At 36.0% G+C, this 17,320-nt stretch overlaps 10 protein-coding genes across 11 annotated transcripts; 7 read left to right on the top strand and 3 right to left on the bottom strand.

Annotated features, from left to right (window-relative positions):
- Positions 1-282: 282 nt before the first annotated feature.
- Positions 283-1,317, top strand: FDP41_004773 (uncharacterized protein; the record flags this gene model as incomplete). The annotated part of the gene is made up of 1 exon (XM_044708223.1): positions 283-1,317. One exon carries the CDS (start codon positions 283-285, stop codon positions 1,315-1,317), a length of 1,035 nt encoding a protein of 344 aa, XP_044560810.1.
- An 812-nt stretch (positions 1,318-2,129) lies between these two features.
- Positions 2,130-3,799, top strand: FDP41_004774 (uncharacterized protein; the record flags this gene model as incomplete). Its single annotated transcript, XM_044708224.1, has 2 exons — positions 2,130-2,974; positions 3,022-3,799. The coding sequence occupies 2 exons, from the start codon at positions 2,130-2,132 to the stop codon at positions 3,797-3,799; spliced, it is 1,623 nt and encodes a 540-aa protein (XP_044560811.1).
- A 64-nt stretch (positions 3,800-3,863) lies between these two features.
- On the bottom strand, positions 3,864-6,476 carry FDP41_004775 (uncharacterized protein; the record flags this gene model as incomplete). Of its 2 annotated transcripts, XM_044708225.1 has the most annotated exons (8): positions 3,864-4,952; positions 4,998-5,230; positions 5,279-5,422; positions 5,474-5,560; positions 5,717-5,750; positions 5,805-5,824; positions 5,888-5,987; positions 6,045-6,476. In XM_044708225.1, the coding sequence occupies 8 exons, from the start codon at positions 6,474-6,476 to the stop codon at positions 3,864-3,866; spliced, it is 2,139 nt and encodes a 712-aa protein (XP_044560812.1). The 2 variants fall into 2 exon arrangements, with proteins under 2 accessions (XP_044560812.1, XP_044560813.1); XM_044708226.1 differs by lacking the exons at positions 3,864-4,952; positions 4,998-5,230; positions 5,279-5,422; ... (2 more) ...; positions 5,805-5,824; positions 5,888-5,987 and having other exon boundaries at positions 6,000-6,476.
- A 615-nt stretch (positions 6,477-7,091) lies between these two features.
- On the top strand, positions 7,092-7,911 carry FDP41_004776 (uncharacterized protein; the record flags this gene model as incomplete). Its single annotated transcript, XM_044708227.1, has 2 exons — positions 7,092-7,545; positions 7,655-7,911. 2 exons carry the CDS (start codon positions 7,092-7,094, stop codon positions 7,909-7,911), a joined length of 711 nt encoding a protein of 236 aa, XP_044560814.1.
- A 156-nt stretch (positions 7,912-8,067) lies between these two features.
- On the top strand, positions 8,068-8,356 carry FDP41_004777 (uncharacterized protein; the record flags this gene model as incomplete). Its single annotated transcript, XM_044708228.1, has 2 exons — positions 8,068-8,169; positions 8,231-8,356. The coding sequence occupies 2 exons, from the start codon at positions 8,068-8,070 to the stop codon at positions 8,354-8,356; spliced, it is 228 nt and encodes a 75-aa protein (XP_044560815.1).
- Positions 8,357-8,392: 36 nt separating this feature from the next.
- Positions 8,393-9,556, bottom strand: FDP41_004778 (uncharacterized protein; the record flags this gene model as incomplete). The annotated part of the gene is made up of 1 exon (XM_044708229.1): positions 8,393-9,556. The coding sequence occupies one exon, from the start codon at positions 9,554-9,556 to the stop codon at positions 8,393-8,395; it is 1,164 nt and encodes a 387-aa protein (XP_044560816.1).
- A 1,878-nt stretch (positions 9,557-11,434) lies between these two features.
- FDP41_004779 (uncharacterized protein) lies at positions 11,435-12,237 on the bottom strand (the record flags this gene model as incomplete). The annotated part of the gene is made up of 2 exons (XM_044708230.1): positions 11,435-11,861; positions 12,053-12,237. The coding sequence occupies 2 exons, from the start codon at positions 12,235-12,237 to the stop codon at positions 11,435-11,437; spliced, it is 612 nt and encodes a 203-aa protein (XP_044560817.1).
- A 415-nt stretch (positions 12,238-12,652) lies between these two features.
- On the top strand, positions 12,653-13,800 carry FDP41_004780 (uncharacterized protein; the record flags this gene model as incomplete). Its single annotated transcript, XM_044708232.1, has 2 exons — positions 12,653-12,732; positions 13,050-13,800. The coding sequence occupies 2 exons, from the start codon at positions 12,653-12,655 to the stop codon at positions 13,798-13,800; spliced, it is 831 nt and encodes a 276-aa protein (XP_044560818.1).
- Positions 13,801-13,956: 156 nt separating this feature from the next.
- On the top strand, positions 13,957-16,177 carry FDP41_004781 (uncharacterized protein; the record flags this gene model as incomplete). Its single annotated transcript, XM_044708233.1, has 2 exons — positions 13,957-14,622; positions 14,810-16,177. The coding sequence occupies 2 exons, from the start codon at positions 13,957-13,959 to the stop codon at positions 16,175-16,177; spliced, it is 2,034 nt and encodes a 677-aa protein (XP_044560819.1).
- A 464-nt stretch (positions 16,178-16,641) lies between these two features.
- FDP41_004782 (uncharacterized protein) lies at positions 16,642-17,019 on the top strand (the record flags this gene model as incomplete). The annotated part of the gene is made up of 1 exon (XM_044708234.1): positions 16,642-17,019. One exon carries the CDS (start codon positions 16,642-16,644, stop codon positions 17,017-17,019), a length of 378 nt encoding a protein of 125 aa, XP_044560820.1.
- Positions 17,020-17,320: the final 301 nt, after the last annotated feature.

Consider the following 17,320-nt stretch of genomic DNA (forward strand, 5'->3'; position numbering starts at 1 on the left):
TTGTTCGAGCAGCTCTTTTCAGAAGAGGAGGTGGTAATTGTTTTTGCTTTTGGTGGATGCTTTATCGCGTATATGAAAAGTTGGTATTCCAAACGCACTTACGAGCGAACAAGAGATGAAAATTGTTTTTTGTAAATTTAAAAACAACAAAAAATATTAAAGCAATGATTGTCCACTTGCCTCGCGATGATGTCCACTTCCAAAGACTTGAATCCTCCGAATTGGACAAACAATAAATTTGTTGTCCTCAAGGACAGATCACGAGTGTTCTTAAGAAGGATCATGATCTTGCAAAGTCATGTCATTCCAAACTTGTCAGATTTGAATTTAATGGATTACTATTTGAGTGAAAGGGATTGGAAGAGTGCTTTATTCTTGTTGAACAAGAGGTTGAATCGTTTCATGAAAATGGAAAAGACTGAAAATTCTTCTAAAAACATACCACTTGATGATGATCAAAATAACATCAAAATGGACATTAGAGCTCTTTATTTGAGTGGTCAATTGGGATTATCCACCTTATTTCCCATTGAAAAACTTGTTCGTTTATTAACCCATCGAACCGATCTTTCACGATTTGAACAGTTTGTAATTTGGAAAACAATTGCAAGAAATTTATTAGACAGAAAATTGATGTTGGAGTATGAACAATGTCTCTTACAAATGCTAAAATTACTTGAGGACAGTGATGAAGTGAAATGGATGCTTATTGATCTGTATTTAAACAAGAAATTTAGCATTTCTTTGCAGGAACAAACTAAAGCTCGTTATATCACTCTTTCTTTGCAACAACAAAAAGAGAGACAAAGAAATGAATTGGCTCTGTCTCTCGTCACGAAATTAGAGAATTCATCTCGTGTGAAATTGGACCCCAGGCTTTCTCTTCTCCTTCGTGAATATCACGCAATTTTACTTTCCAGAGTTGCAATTAAAGCTATTGATATTGAAGAAGGAAAGAAAATAGTTCATGAGTTGATTGACCATATTGAAAACAACTCTGCACTGGAGGAAGACAAGAATGACTCATTAGCACATTATCATCATCTCTTATCCACCATGAATTTTAAGCAAGGAAAGTTTGTTGAAGCTCTTGAGGAATCCAAAAAAGCGCTTTCTCTCAATCCTAAATCAACCTTTTATCAAAATAGACATCATGGCATGATTGAAACATTTAAAAATCACACACAACAACTTTCAATTCTCAACGAATTACCACCTAATGAATTAATGAGCACAAGTATGACTACAACACCATTGAGTCAGAAAAATCTTCTCCAACTCGGTGAATGCTCTGTTGTGCGTGAGAGGTATGAATAGATTTCACTTAACTTTGCAAGTTAACGAGTGGCTCTATCACAAACACAAATTTCCCATAACGGAGAAACATGACGAACCACGACGGATGAATCCAACACTCTCCATATGACCTCCGAATGAGCTCTCCCTCCATGGAGGTCAGAGATTGACACGAGTTGAAAGATGTATCACACTTTCATCATCATCCTCACGTTTAATTAAAAAGAACAACAAAAAATTCGGAAGGAATTTTTCGCGGCGTGGTTGCAATAATATTTTATTGATTCATTCCGATTGTGGTTGTGTCGGATTTTGATTGTACGACGATCATCATCATCAGAACCTATTGAGCCTCCTTGAAGAAGGAACTCCATCAGTCTCAGAGATTATTCCTACTATATTGTAGTACTTGTGTAACCTACCGACACCTACCGAATAACAACAAATATCCTGCTAGCCTTTCTCATTATACACGCTCTCAAAGACTTGTTTGAAGAGAGTCTTTGTTTTCAGCCGGTTGTTTAGTTGTTTAGACCTTTCCGAGCATTCAATTCTCCAAAGAATACCTTGTAATTGAATAGTCAGGGATATTCCAAAAAGATCAATTTGTCAGCATCTTCATCATCAGTGAAAACTTTTTTAAAAAATTGATGAAACAAACATCACCACGTTTTCTTTGAACGATAACACCCTTGAAACCACTCTTTCTTTCCTCTTTCTAGCTTTTTCACTCCCCTCTTTTAATTTATTATCAATCACCACCCAATAGAAACATTCCTGTTCCTCCATAACATCTCTCCATTTTGAATCAATACATATATCATTAAATCATCATGGGATTACTTCAAAGCAAACCATCACCAACGACGTCAACCAACAGATTATCAATGAGACGGAGCGCAGTCCTGCCGAATGATCAACTTTTATCAGTTACTAGCTCCAACACTCAGTCACCACCAGAAATCAAACGTACACGAAGTTCAACTCTCCCAATATCAACACTGTTTTCAAGCCGAAGGGAGGATGATGACAATTTTGCAAATATGTATGTCAACAGTGGAAGAACTAAACCCTCTATATCACCAAACTCACCTCATAAAAATAGTTCATCGAAGTTGCAAATTGGATCATCATCCGTAGGTGGAGGTTTAGGAATTGAATCACCAGTTGACAGTGAAGTATACTCACCCATCATAAACAGCGATCCAAATAGCCCAGTTGTCACCAAATTTACTCATACCATAACGTTATCAACAGATGAAGAAGGAAACAAGCTTGTGAATGGATACACAATTATTTCAACTTTAGGAAAAGGTTCATATGGAAAAGTTAAATTGGTTTTAGACAACGATAACAAACCTTTTGCTCTTAAGATTATGAATAAGACTCTATTGAAACGAGTCAAGAAATCTGGTGGAGGGAACCTTCTTATGGACGTACAGCGTGAAATTGCCATTATGAAAAAATTGTCACATCCAAATGTAGTACGATTATATGAAGTGATGGACGATAGAAACTCCGAACTACTCTATCTTGTTATTGAATATGCCGAAAATGGAGCTCTTTTATCTCTTTCCGAAACAAATTCAGAGAATGTGGATCCTAAACCTTGTAAATTTAGACTTAACCAAATCAGAAAATATATGACACAAGCTATTGAAGGAGTTCAATATCTTCAGTAAGTATTCGCTATAGATGTTCATTTATCTTTAACAAGTGAATTAGCTCAAAAGGAATTTGTCACAGAGATATCAAACCAGACAATATTTTGCTTGATGGAAATTATAACGTAAAAATTTCAGATTTTGGTGTCAGTCATATTTGTGAAACAAATGATGATACTGTTAAAGGTTCAGCTGGTACTCCTGCATTCTTGTCACCTGAGGCATGCAAGGGAGAGCCATACAGTGGCTTCAAGAACGATACATGGGCACTTGGAATTACTTTATATGCATTGCTTTATAATACCACACCTTTTAAAGGAGATTCATATATGCAAATGTATAATAGCATTCAAAATGATGAATTAGTAATTCCTCCACCCTTTGACAAAGACGAGTTGCTTAAAGATTTGTTGTACAAGGTGTTAGACAAAAGTCCAGATACTAGAATTTCTTTGGAAAACTTTAAAAACCATCCATGGATGAAGGCTCAATATGAAGTAGACTCTATTTTACAGATCACTCCTCAAACTCCTGTTTCAGAACAAGAAAGCACACCATCTACACCCACTGCTCCTTCTGAGCAACACACTGAACATAAACAACAAGATAGACTTCTCTTGATAGTTAAGATGAAACAGAGAATGAAGAAAGCTGCTCTTCAAGCAAAGCTGTCACTGGAGGAGCAAGAACGAAATTTCAGCAAGATAAAAGAAGAAGGAGAGGATTCTAACTTTAAAGGTCTGATATCTCAAACAGAGCAACTTAAAATTAATGAAGGTAGCAACCACACAAGCAAAACAAAGTCTCCAGAACAGTCAATGGAAGACACCCAAATTTAATTTATATGTATTTCTAATGTTTCTGTAAATGACAATAAAATAATGATGTTTTTATAAATACGTGTCACAGCTTGACGATTCGCAGGTTTGGATGACTTTTGCTAGTAGGTGATGCAGGCACAAGATCTGGAGCGGATGCCCTATTCAAAAATCCTGCTTTTGTCAGGGTAAACATCAAAGCACCACATTCTTTAAGTGTTGATCGAGATGAAATGTCAAAAAACGAAACTTGACTTTGAAGAGTCTTCATCTCTAGAGTTAGCATTTCTATTGCCTTAACATTGCCATTCATCGTGTTCTGATTTCGTATGGAGTCCTGGATTCTGCTTTGAAGTGTTCGATTCAACACGTCAGAAACATCTAAAGCTTCCTGTTTCCACATATCTCGTTCATTTTGTGTTTGTTGTAACAGATGTTCAAGAGCCTTATTTCTATCTTTTAGTGCTGCAACTTGCTGTTCTAGTTTGTTGTTTTGATAAGACAGATTCGAACACTCCAGTTGCAGCTTGTCCATTTTGTCGACACTTTCCTGGAACTCTGACCAATCCTGTATCTCGTCATCGTCAGTCACTGAGGACGTTTCAGAAAAGCATTCGTTCTTGTCGTAAAACCCGAGTGGTGAAGTGCATTCAAGACCGTCAATGCTTCGATTCGAACGGCCAATCATCGATCTCCTTCGCGGTGGTGTGTCTCCTTTGTGCAGGTGAACTATTGAGGCTGAGCGCAAAACTTTGCTTTTTAACACTTCTGCACTTCCTCGCTTTGCAAATTCAGTAAGATCTTCCAACAAGTCCTGCAGTTTTTCTTTTTCTTTAGATACTTGATCAATTTCCTGTCGAATAATTAATTTCTCAATATTCTCATCTTCTTTTTGTTGAACCTTGAGAGAATTAATTATTTGTCGCAATTGCAGCACTTCTTCTTTTGCCTTATCCAACATTGCCTTCAGTTCCTTTTGTGACAGTTCTCGATTGACTTTCACCTTGTTTTGAATTCTTTTTGCTCTTGACCCAAATCGTAATGTTGATAAAGTTTCTTCATCGTTTAAAGGACTCATTGAGCAATTAATGATTAACTTTGTTCTTGAATTTCCTCCTATCGAGTCTTCCAATAATCTTGTCAATTTAGAGTCACGATAGGGTACATGCTTTCCCTATCAAGGTGTAAAAAACATCATTTATAGTGATTATCTACTTACTCCACCAGAATCTGATAGCGCATAAATAACCATTCCTAATGCTGAGAGTGATTTGTTAATTTGTTTGGCTTCTTCCAAAGTGGTTCCCACGGCACCCGTTTTCTTTGTTTTTTCGCTTCCTGCCAAATCTACCAATATTAGTTTGCCATATTTCGTTTCGGATGTTGTGATGTTCTTTTGACATAGGGAAAGAATAATTATTGTATGAGACCTAGAACTTTCAGAATTCATTCCTTTCAAACCATGTCGAGTTAGAATGTTTCAAATAGGGTTGAACTTACTTGTTGAAGAAATTACTCGATGGGATGCTCCTTTCTTCAAAAGTTGAAAAATTTCTTTGCTTGAGTGCACTCGAACTTCCTTTGCTCCTTTCACGAATACTCCTTTTGGTTCCTTTCTTTCAATTTTCAGTTGTTTTTGAATAGCTTAATTAAGAGTGAGAAAAATAAGTTCTTCATTCGAAGATTAATACGTACGTTCCAGTAAATCTTTAATTCTCTCCATGTATATCTCAATAAAGGAGACGTCAATTGTGTACGATATGTCTGAATGTCCTTCAATAACTTGAAATAAATATTCAATAGATCGAGGAATAATTCCTTTCAGTTTAGGATGATCAGAAAACCCCTTTATGTCCTCACCCACGCCCATCATTGTGAAACTTTTACCTGTATTCATCATTCTTAATAACTAAATAGCCATTACATGTGTCCACTTACCAGAACCTGTTTGACCATAGGCAAAAATTGTTCCCTTAATTGTTGTGAAATTCAATTAATGATTGAATAAGTTTTTTAAATAACATACATTATATCCTTTACAAACATCTATTTCAAGTAGTTGTGAAATTGCCTTAAACTATAAAATTAATAGTGAAATCTTCCACATACCCTCTATCACTGGTTTTCCAACAAATTCAAAAATTTCTTCCTGTGTTGAATTAGGAGTAAATATTTTGTCGAACGTAAAATTATGTACAACTCGTTTTGACTACCCAAAATGTTAAGAATGAATATATTTCGATGAATTCATCATAGTGATATTTACTTTAAAAATACAAGTGCTTTCATCTCCATCTTCAAATGATATTACTGAGCTTTCGGGATCATATTCTTTTTCCATCTCATTAAGCGGCCGAAACCGACAAACAACCTCTATTCGTGAAGAAGAGGATGAATTGCTATTCGTAACACAAAATGATGATGATGATGCAGGCGATGAACACTCCGACCAGGATCTATCCGAACTAAACTCTTCCGTTTGAAAAGGTTGTTGAGGAGGAAGAGCTGGTGAGTGATCCAGGGTCGTCGAGAGGCTGCTTTGCATTTTTTCATGGTTGGTCGTTTTTTCCTTAGAAGGCGAACCACCACTAGTCAGGGAGCGTTTTGAAGAAGAAGATTGTTGTTGTTGGTTCTTGTTGTTGATCGGAATATAAGGTACCTGGAGAAAGGACGATGTTTTCATGCTCTTTTGCTTCATTTTGGTTTATTAGACGTTAAGAAGGGATCAGCTGTTTTTTAATCGATTGGCAGTTTTCTTGGTTATTTTGATCATCTCTCTCTTTCGCTTAAGCCAATTTCATCAGAGATGGATTTCATGAATGAACTTTTGCAACAAGGAGAGAGAGAAAAGGAAAGAATTAGATCTGCATCAAAAAAGCTTTTTCAATTGAATTGGTTGAATCAGATGCCATTTCCCTTCCATGAGGGAAACAGACAAGCATGGAATTTTCATTCTCTGCAGAGAGTAGGGTATGATAGGGTGTTCATCCTGTCGCCTCCTCTCCACTAGGACTGCCATGAAGGATCATCATTTGATTCCCAATCGGGATAAAAAAACAAAGGAGGGAAACAATAAAATGCCTTTGGAAACCCGTGTAGGGATTATGGTTTTTGGAAATGATGAAAATGGTGTTGTGGGAACGGAAACCTTATTGTTTTTGTAATTGTTTTGCAAGTGGTGAACGATGAGTTTGGAATATGTGGTCGTGAAAGAAAAATACAGGAATGGGTTTATTGAAAAATAAACAAATTATAGGTACTCAATTGTCCGACGATAGTGTGTCTAATGGGTGTGTGTGGTCGTGAAAGAAAAATGAAAAAACAAGTTGTCAAAACCTTCTCTCGAGTCTTGAGCAGAAATCATCATTCCGAAAAATCATCATTCGCCCTCAGCAACAAGGCTTTGAATAATTTCAGTGTTGAAATTACTCCTAAATTGGGAGGGATGCAAACATCTGAATATCATCATGATATCATCCATGAGGCTTTGCAACATTCGGAATCGAATCACCACCATCATTCTGTACATTATGCAACAACAGCTCTTGGAAAGAAAACTAAATTGACAACCATCTTCTACAATAGAACACGAGAGGAATGGTTGAAGTTGTTTAGTGAAAGACAAAATTATGGAATTATTTCTCACATGGGATTCAAAATTGTGGATGTGCCAAAAGAGGGAGAATTAATTGCTGAACTCACAGCATCCATTAATCATATGGCTCCTAATCAATACATGCACGCTGCTTCGATCGTCTTTTTGGCTGGTAAGTTGATACATATTCTATCAAATAATTTTGATAAATATATTATTGACAAACATTGTTTGGAATTTCACTCATCACGACATATTTTACAAATGTGACAAATGTTTAGATACTGCATGTGGATTTGGATGCTATGCAAATTTACCATCAGTGCATCACAAGTTCACGACCATCGAGCTCAAGTCAAATTTTATTAGCAGTTCAAAAGTTGGAAAAAGGGTTGTTTGTAGAGCACAATTAATTCATGCAGGCCAATCCACACAAGTTTGGGATGCATTGGTTTTTGAGGACGAACTTGACACTGGAAAGTTAATGGCTACCTTTAGATGCACCCAGATAATCATGGATCCACGATCAAAACAATAAGGTAATTATTTATGAACTGGTTTTGTCACCAAGAGCCAAGCAAGGTTTTGCCTTGTGAGGGGTTCACTTGAATCATTCGTTCATTCGAATGATGTGAACATTCACATCAATAAAAATTGAAATCCTTCATTATTCGATGGCCATCAACAAAGAAAAATGCAAAACAAAGAATCGCTGAAACTTTTCATGCGTGTGCTTCGAAGTGTGAGAAAACTTCCTGTTGATGCACAAGGCTATTATCGAAATTATGCCTATCAGGTATGATCAACGAAACGATTTTTCACTTTCCGAAAAGCATTTAATTTTGTTATTTGATTAGCAATTTCAAAATCACAAAGCTGAAAATGAAGAACGAACACAACAAATTCTAGAAAGAGCAAAACAAGATATTGAGTGGATTGAAAGAAAATACAACATTCATTCGGCTTCCAACAAATTTAATTAAATTTATGAGATGGTGACAATGAATAAACTAGTTAGCTTAATCATAATAATAGGTACTATAAATATAACGAATGTAGAATCCTAATGCACAACACAATACTTGAAAGACGATCATGATGTAAGTCAATGTACTTTCTTTCAAAGGTCCTGTAATTTCCAAAATTAAATTCAATAGAGTCCAATTCTTACTGCTCTCAAGAAGACCCGTTTGTTGATTGAATTTTGGAATACGATGTCTTGGACATGGAATAATTTTGAATAATTGTGGAAGTGAAATTAAAAAGTTCAACCACTGAGGAATAAGGAATAGCATCAAAGTTTTGCTAAAGTGTCCCATAATACCTGTGACGGCGAGAGTCATCCCAGCAAAATATGTGAAGGTATCTCCAACAAAAACTTCACTTGGATACCAATTATAGTACAGCAATCCAAAACTAACAGCAATGAAAGGAATAATACAAACAATTGAGAACAAGTGTTGCTCATTACCAGCTTCAAACTCTATGAAATTGTGCAATAAAATAGAAAGTCCAATGACCACCGATTGTCCTACTTCCAATCCATTAATACCAGCTAAAATATTAATTGTGTTTGTACAAAAAACAGAAACCAAAAGCATGTAGACTTTGTAAAGGATTCCTAGTTCCAACATCCAAATATTGTCTCCGATTGTTGTAGCAATGCTTTGGAAAAATTCAAAGGCTCGGAGTGGTTTTGGAATGACTACAGCTGTCAAACCGGAATATGTCGTCAGTAATGGAAGAGAGGCTAATGTCGGGAGGATCAATTTGTAACGCCATCTCAATTCTAATACATCATCAGCAAATCCCAAGAATAACATGAAACATGTACAAAATAATCCGGCAATATATAGATCATGTTGAGTCTTATCTTGAAACATTTCTTGAAGAAAACAAACACACACAATATACACCACTCCGGGAACAATACCCAACGACTCTGGAATTTTCATCTTTTGTCCAGCCTCTCCCTTATTCAAGTCCTTTCCCCACAACCCTGCTCCTTCGCATAAGCCTTTGATCGAAGGGATCATGAACAAGGTAACAAAATATCCAACAATACTCAACAAGATGGACATTTGGATCATGGTATTGTTTCTCAAAATTTCATGAGTGAGAAACATGTACATCAACGGAGCGATGAGAGCCAACCCTCCGATCATGTTCAGTAATTTGGACATTTTTTTTAAAGGGTGATGACGATCTTTCAAATGAGTTTTAACATTCATATTAAACTTGATCAAAACAGATACACGTGTGTTGAAGAAGAAAAGGAGGAACGTGTTTGTGTTTTCAAAGAGAACAAGCCTTTTTTAGCAAAATGGAGAACAAGAAAATTTCAACAAGTGTTCACATGTGCAGTATGATTTCCATCAATGAATGTTGTTGCTCAGATTTTGAAAACAACATGTTGATTTCGCTCTGAGAGAAAGACCTTCCCAATTTCATTTCGTTTCACAAATATTCATATTCGGAAAGGCGCAGCAATTTCCCAATGTTATGTAACTTCAAACAATAATAGATTAATACCAATGGGTTAGTTGCTGTCTCCTCTCCAGGAAGTGTCACTTCTTTGGAGATGGAGTGTCAACCAACAACCTTTATTGTTGTACAGTTGTCCCGAGAAATGGATACTAGAATGTGATGAAAAAACTCAAATTGCTTTGAGAAAAACCACATTGAATGGATAAATAGCTCTAGGACGAATATAGATCATATAAATAAATTTGTTAGAATTATTCAATCAAATCATAAACAAATTGTTAATTTTGAAACAAATCAAGAATATTCATGTCTACTTCACCGCAAATGATCATAAAAAAAAGGTTAGCTCAATAAAATTTTAAACAAGAAATTGATAGAGACCATGTTCCTTGAAAAACATCGCAATAAAGCGACGGAAACATCGTTGAGCGAATCAACGACGGATAAAATTTAAAAATGATCGTGGGAGAACCCATCGATGATAAGGCCAAAGCCAATAGCAGACACAAAAGTGTCAAAGAAAATCACTGAGCAAATCAATGATAAATAAGGAAAAAGCCAGTTAATACAACACAAAGTGTTGTTGAATTCTAAACGTAATGGGAGGGAGGGAAGGGTGTTGTTGTGGTGCCAGACTGTTGGGAAGCTGCAGTAGTGGTATTAGTTTGCTCTTTAGAGAGCTGTTTTGGTTGTGGATTTGTTGACATTTTTTAGCCATACTTTCAGTCAACCTTATTGTTTTCGTTACAAAACACTTCCGTTCTTTTCAGAACATTCAATGCGTCACCACAGTCAATCATTTCCTCATTTAGTGTACTTTCAAATTAATTCCAATCACCAAATCACTCAACGCTTACCTTTTAAAATTTGGTTTTGCTGGACATGAAAACAAATCGCAACATTTAAACCCAAAGAAGAAATATAAATCGCACGACAGAGCAACCATTTTTGCACAAACACCATCTCGTTGTGAGGTGCTCATTCTCAAACCAAAAAACAACGTTCCACACAACTCGTGTAATACCAGTACTCTGAAATGACGAAAAGTGTCACTTGCCAACGATCCTTCAAGTGTCATCATCATCACCATCTTCATAACCGTCAACAACATCATGAAAATACAGTTACAACCATTAATTCGCTCAGAAAACAACTGAAAAGAGTTGTTTCATTCTATATTTTGTGAAAAACTCCAATTACTCGCTTGTTGAAAATCAAGAACAAGTTTACACATTTATGGTAAACATGATTTATGAACGATGAATAACACATGAATTAGCCACACAGTTGAATCGAGAGAATATTAATAATAATAATAACTTGGATGAAAGCTCATTCTACCTTGAGCAGAGTCTTCATGAAAAATTGAAATTCAATCGGAGAAGAAGTAGGATTACCATAAATATCCATCATGCTTAAATTTGTTTTAGCGACCATTATGATAATGGACATTAAAGACGCTATGTAAACCACGTGGCTTTGGAAATGTCTAGAGTAAGTGAATAAACGCATCATGTACATAATTTTTACATCTTTATGGGGTTTTTCAATCCACTCACTCATAAACAAGCCAATTAATGTTTGTCCTTCTTTTCCTTCTTGTCCTTCTTCTTTCCCTCACTGGTTCTTCTAAAGACATCACCATTAGGTAAATTCAATGTTGCCAAATCTGCAGTTTCAACTCTCATGGTGACATTTCCAGGGAATTCCAAATAAACCACAAAGTGATTCTTTTGTTGATCTTTACCAACAGTGCCGTGGCACACTCTTTGATCTCTCTGATTGGTCATTTCAAATTTACCACCCTTGTGATGAGTCACGTGCCAAACTGCTCCTGAGTTTTCAGTGTAATCAGCACCTTCAAGTTTTGGCTTAATCTTGTCCTTCTTTTCAAAGGTAGATTTTGCTCCAGAGGAGTGAAGAGTGAAGGTATCCGATGGTCCTTGCAATTGATTTCCATCAGCACTTGGGGTGAGCTTCCAATGAGTATTTCCATCGAAACTAGTTGTGTTGAGGTGGTAATTAATTTTAGAGTTGATCATGAATGTAAGTGATGACATTCAATCCAGAAGATTGTCAAGCGTTGGTGAAGAAGATTGATATCATCCACGTTTGTCATCCCATTTGATTGTCATATTTGTGGTCAAAAGACATTGATCATTAGATGAGTATAAAGAGTCAGAGATACTTACGTAATATGAACATGCCATTGCTTATCCTTCTTGGATTGAACAGCAACTCCATGAGCAACACGTCCTGTTCCATCTTGTACCCATTGGAAAGTAGCAGCTCCGGTTTGAGTTTGTTTCCAAGTCTTGCCTGAGCCTTCAGTCCAAGCGTGCCCAGTAGCAATATGATCAACAGAGAAGCCAGTCATTGTGTTTTAAAGGTTTTTGACGACGAGAAGGAGATGTTGTAATTTTGTTTTTTGATGAGTTGATGTTATTGATTGCGGGGTGGTGATTTTAATTTAAATGAATTGGCCAAAAGAACTGAATGTATTTCATCAAAAGCGATGAACTTTCAGTTGTTAGTGCTCCCGAGTGAGAAGATCGCTCCTTTTTGTAAGGGTTTATTTGAAGGATCATGTAAAGATGGGGCTGATTAACCTCGGGGTTTGTGATTAACCTCAAGTATTAAGGGGTACTTTACCTTTTAAACACACATCTTGAGGAAGTTATTTACAGCAATCGTCAAGATGAGAAGAAAAAGAGAAACTCACTCTCAATTAATGGGGACGATCTCTTCTATGATGATGTCATCATAGTTTAGAATTTTTTGATGATAAAAAAATGGATTTTGAGAGTGATAGTAGCACGGGTGGAAGTACCTTTCGTGCGTATAGTATGAAATATCAGGCTTTTTTGGATAGGTTTGTGTTCTATGAGAATGTGTTGAATTGTTGAATGGTGGTGGTGATATGAATTAATGGTAATATTGCGTCGGACAATGATTCGGACAATGATCACTATGAATGTGTGGATGAAATTTGTGGTGAATATGTGGATGAATGAATGAAATTTAATCATGTGCGGAACAACAAACAATCATCATCATTTTCGTCAATGCGTGCATTTAATAATATTTAAATCATGATCGTAATCATGAAATCTTATTTGCGGAATTTAAATAATCTGCTGTTATTGAAAAAACAATATTTTGAATGATCACTTATCATCACTAAATCAGACTCAATGGAAAAGTTGCTCTTCGTTGGACAGTATTGGGCTTTCTTTTTGCTCTCTTCCTCTTCAGAGTATTATACTTCCATGGATGGTATATTGTGACCTATGGGTTAGGTATTTACATTATCAATTTATTCATTGCTTTCATTACTCCAAAGTTCAAGCCACAAGAGAGCGAAGAGGAAGAAGATGAGGAAAATGGTTTGAATGTAACCCTCCCTAACACATCAGTAGGACGTAATTTTTCTGCAGGAGGAATGTTTGGCCAACCTAAGGTCGATCCCGATGAAGTAAAGCCTTTTGTTCGTCGTCTTCCAGAATTCAAATTCTGGTACTCTCTTACAAAGGCTGTCATTATTTGTTTGTTATTGACATCAACGAGAATTTTAGATATTCCAGTTTATTGGCCAATTTTGTTAGGATATTGGATCTTGCTTTTAGCAATTACATTGAGAAAACAAATTAGACACATGATCAAATACAAATATGTGCCATTTACAATTGGAAAGAAGTCGTACGGAAATTCTGGTACTTCTGTGTTAGGTTCTGCATTGTCTGGATTTGTGAAACCATCATCAGGAGGAGCCACACCAACAACAACAGCCACCTTCAATCGAACACCACAATTTGGTTCTTACCAATCAGCATTCCAACAATATACACCAACCATGACCAATCCTGGTCTGTTGAATCAGCAAGCAACGTTTTCTGCTGTCAGCACTCATGGAAATACTAATCAAAAACTTGCTGATTAAATTTCAATGATGAGGAAACGTTAACTCAACATTGAATCTACTACCATCTCCACCCACAATTTTCAACCAGCCATTAGTAAATTGCTTTATTCACTGTAATCTTACCTGTCATTCCAAAAATTTTGAAAATGTCCAACACTTGTCATTCTCAAAAAAATGGGTCAAGAACAATCCCTCCCTTTCACAACATCCAATAATTCTTATCTTCGAGCAAGTGACAAGCAAAAACTAGTCACACCACACATCTTCAATGCCGACCACGTCGAACTCATGACTCACTCTCGGAGCACTCCGAACATGCTTCCATCATCAATTGGAGCCAGTGCGAGTATGATGCTCATGGGAAATATCGGTAATGCATCGATCGATACAAATTCCTTTCGATTAACTTGTCGACAATTATTGGACATTATTAAACCATCGAGTGGAGGAATTTTAGAAGGTTTTACAACGACTGTGAAAAATATCGAAGAAATTATGAAATTGTATGATCAGATCATTACGAATTATTCAAAACAAACGACTCAATTACAATATACCATGAATGGGAAAAATAATAATAATTTATTGTTAGGAGCTTCTTCATCGTCATCGAGCATGACTAATTCTGAAAATCGACATGCTTTTGACATGATGACAGATGCCATCAGTACACATATTTTACAAACTAAGAATCAATTAGAAGAGTTGGTGGAACTGAATGAACAAAATGCAAGAAGAAGTCTCAAACGAAATTCTGTATCATCTGCCAGTGCCATGTTTGCCTCTACAAATAATTTACAAGCTGCTGGATACGATTGGTCAAATTTGGATAACAAACAGGTACGTGTGTGAAATGTTCATGACTTTTAATTTTTCGAGCTGACCATTGAATCTCTTTCCTTATTTCGGTTTGGACTGAAAATTAATTGTTTGAATCATTCCAATCTGAATCTCGATATATTCACTAAAACTGTGACTTGAATATAAATATTTACACAATTATTCTCTAATGTTGAACAACAAATAGAGATATTTCGAAATTAAGGATGAAATTGAAATTTTAACAAGTCACCACTTGGAAGAAATTGAAGCATTCAAACAATTGGCATCTGTCATTCACAACGCTGAATTACAAGGTCTCGATTACTCTCATCCTTCTACACAAGCTCAACTCGATATCACCCATGTCTTGGATGAATTTGGAGCAGAATATTGGAAAACTAATTTTGGAGGAAATGTCTTTTCCGTCGATAAGGAATGTTTTCTCGATGTGTTGGATACTTATTTTCAAGATTTGAGAAATCGGAAAACTTGGGTCGAAGAAATTAATGACATTATTGACCCTACTTGTGATTCGATTGTGTCTATTATTGATTTTAGAACTGTTCTCAAATGGTTTGGACCATTTTCGAGTTTCTTTTTTAATCCTATTGATGCATTTTTACAAATGAAACATTTTTGGGGAAGTTTGACATCGATTGAAGCTCAGGAATTACTTGATAAGTGTGAACCTGGAACATTTATTGTGAGATTTTGTGAAACAGAACCAGGATCGTTTTATGCATCTGTGGTTGAAGATAATGGAGATAATTTTGGATATTTTGACAGTTTATTGACAAGTGACAACAAACAAACATTCCATTATTTGGTGAGAAGAAAAAAAGATGAACGAGAAGGGAAAATGTACTTTGTACTCATTGATTCCGATGTGGAACACAAACATGAGAATATTGACAGTCTCTTTAAACAATATCATTTAACTTTTCGAATTCCATATCTAGATGATACAAAAAAGGAAGAGATTGCCAAAAAGAAAAAGGGACAAGAGGAATTGGATTTTGTGGCATTTATGAAAACACAAAAAACCAAAATGCATATTCAGGACGACGATGACGATGACGATGATGGAGGATTTACAACGTTTAAGGGGAGACTTCCAAGTAAGAAGAAACAACAAACTTCTTCTGCTGCCTCTAAAATTAATTTATTAACTTCTCCTTCGATTAGTATTACTTCGAAAATCACAAGTAATTCAGCAGGAACAGCAACAAATAACTCTGATAACAAATTGTCCAAAATGGATGTCTTGCCTAATATCACAGTTTCGAATTCTTCAGGAACTACAGCGTTGACGAGTGCAACAACAATTTCTCAAAAGATTGATGAATCAACAACAACAACGACTACCAACACAATGACCATGTTGTCAGCGACAACAGATTCTCAAAATGTCCTTGACACTAAGAAATCATTGAGCAAATTGTTGGTTAATGTAGCAAAGGATCATGAGGAGGATTCAGCTGCTTCTTTGGTGACTGTGAGTCCAACCACTCAAAGCACATCATCTGTTGATCCATTGTTGCAAGATAAAGATACAACAAGCTCTGACCAGTAAAGTCCATAATGATTTGGGTTAATTTCGCTAAAGATACAGAAATAATCCATTACTCTCTCTGAGACTCTTTGTGAAAATCGAACGTTCAATTCTAGATTCTCTAATTTAGTATAAACCCAAAGGCAATCAAGAGGAAATTGTAGAGATGTAAAACTCCTTCAAACTTCTTGTAAATCACCTCCACAAAGGTAAATTAAATGTAGCTCTTTCAAATACAGCGTTGTGAGTAACGATGATAATTACAAATTTGTTGCGTTGCTTCCAGTTCAGGACATCCATTCTTTACAAATTTGCATTTGTAATTGTGAACCTCTCTGGATAACATTGTTCAGAATATCAAAGAGGTCGGAAGGCTAGCTGCTGCTTCTTTGTTACAAGATGAGTTCAAGGACAAGAATGGGATGATTGAAATTCGAATGTCTGAAACTTGTTCAACAGTGGTAAATTGGGTGAAGAATATTTTGATGCCCAAACTTTTTGGTCTGTGGAACAAAGATCAAACAAAGGATGCATTGTGTCGATCAAAACTAAAAGGAGGGGCTGGATTAAGCAATGATCAAACTAAACCTTTGTACGATGAAGATTTTGATGGAAAATCTCTCTCAAAAATTGTCTTTGAGTTCGAGAAGGCTCAACAAAGTGGAAATGAACAGACTCTCAATGATATCACGGAAGAAGTATTTAAAAATGACAAGGATGCTCGTGACAAGGTGAAGAATTGGATAAAAAACGAGTTGATAGAAAAAAACAAGATAGAAGTGCCGTTGTTCGACTCTGAGGAACAGACAATCATTCCCCTTACCTCTCTTGGTACAAAAATATTCACGGTTATCGTGTTTTAAAATATAAGTGTGACCGCATCGAAGCGTATGACCTTATTTTGATCAAGATGGAGTTTTCATTAAAGGTTTTCTCTCCGAATGGATTCTTTTAATCCGAATTTTAAATGATGATCATTGATGAAATAAATCATCGCTGATGATGCTGATATATATTTTACAGAGACTGATGAGCCATTTTTTTCAAAATCACAAGTGAATGATTTATCTCGATTGAGTATTATCAAAGTCTTTAAGAAATTAAAATGTAACAGGCCAAACTCGCAAGAAAGTTTGTCATGAGTTCTAACCCTTGTGTCACTCT

This window comes from Naegleria fowleri (genome assembly GCF_008403515.1).
Source record: "Naegleria fowleri strain ATCC 30894 chromosome Unknown tig41, whole genome shotgun sequence".
In the NCBI taxonomy this organism is placed as follows: Eukaryota; Heterolobosea; class Eutetramitea; order Acrasida; family Naegleriidae; genus Naegleria; species Naegleria fowleri.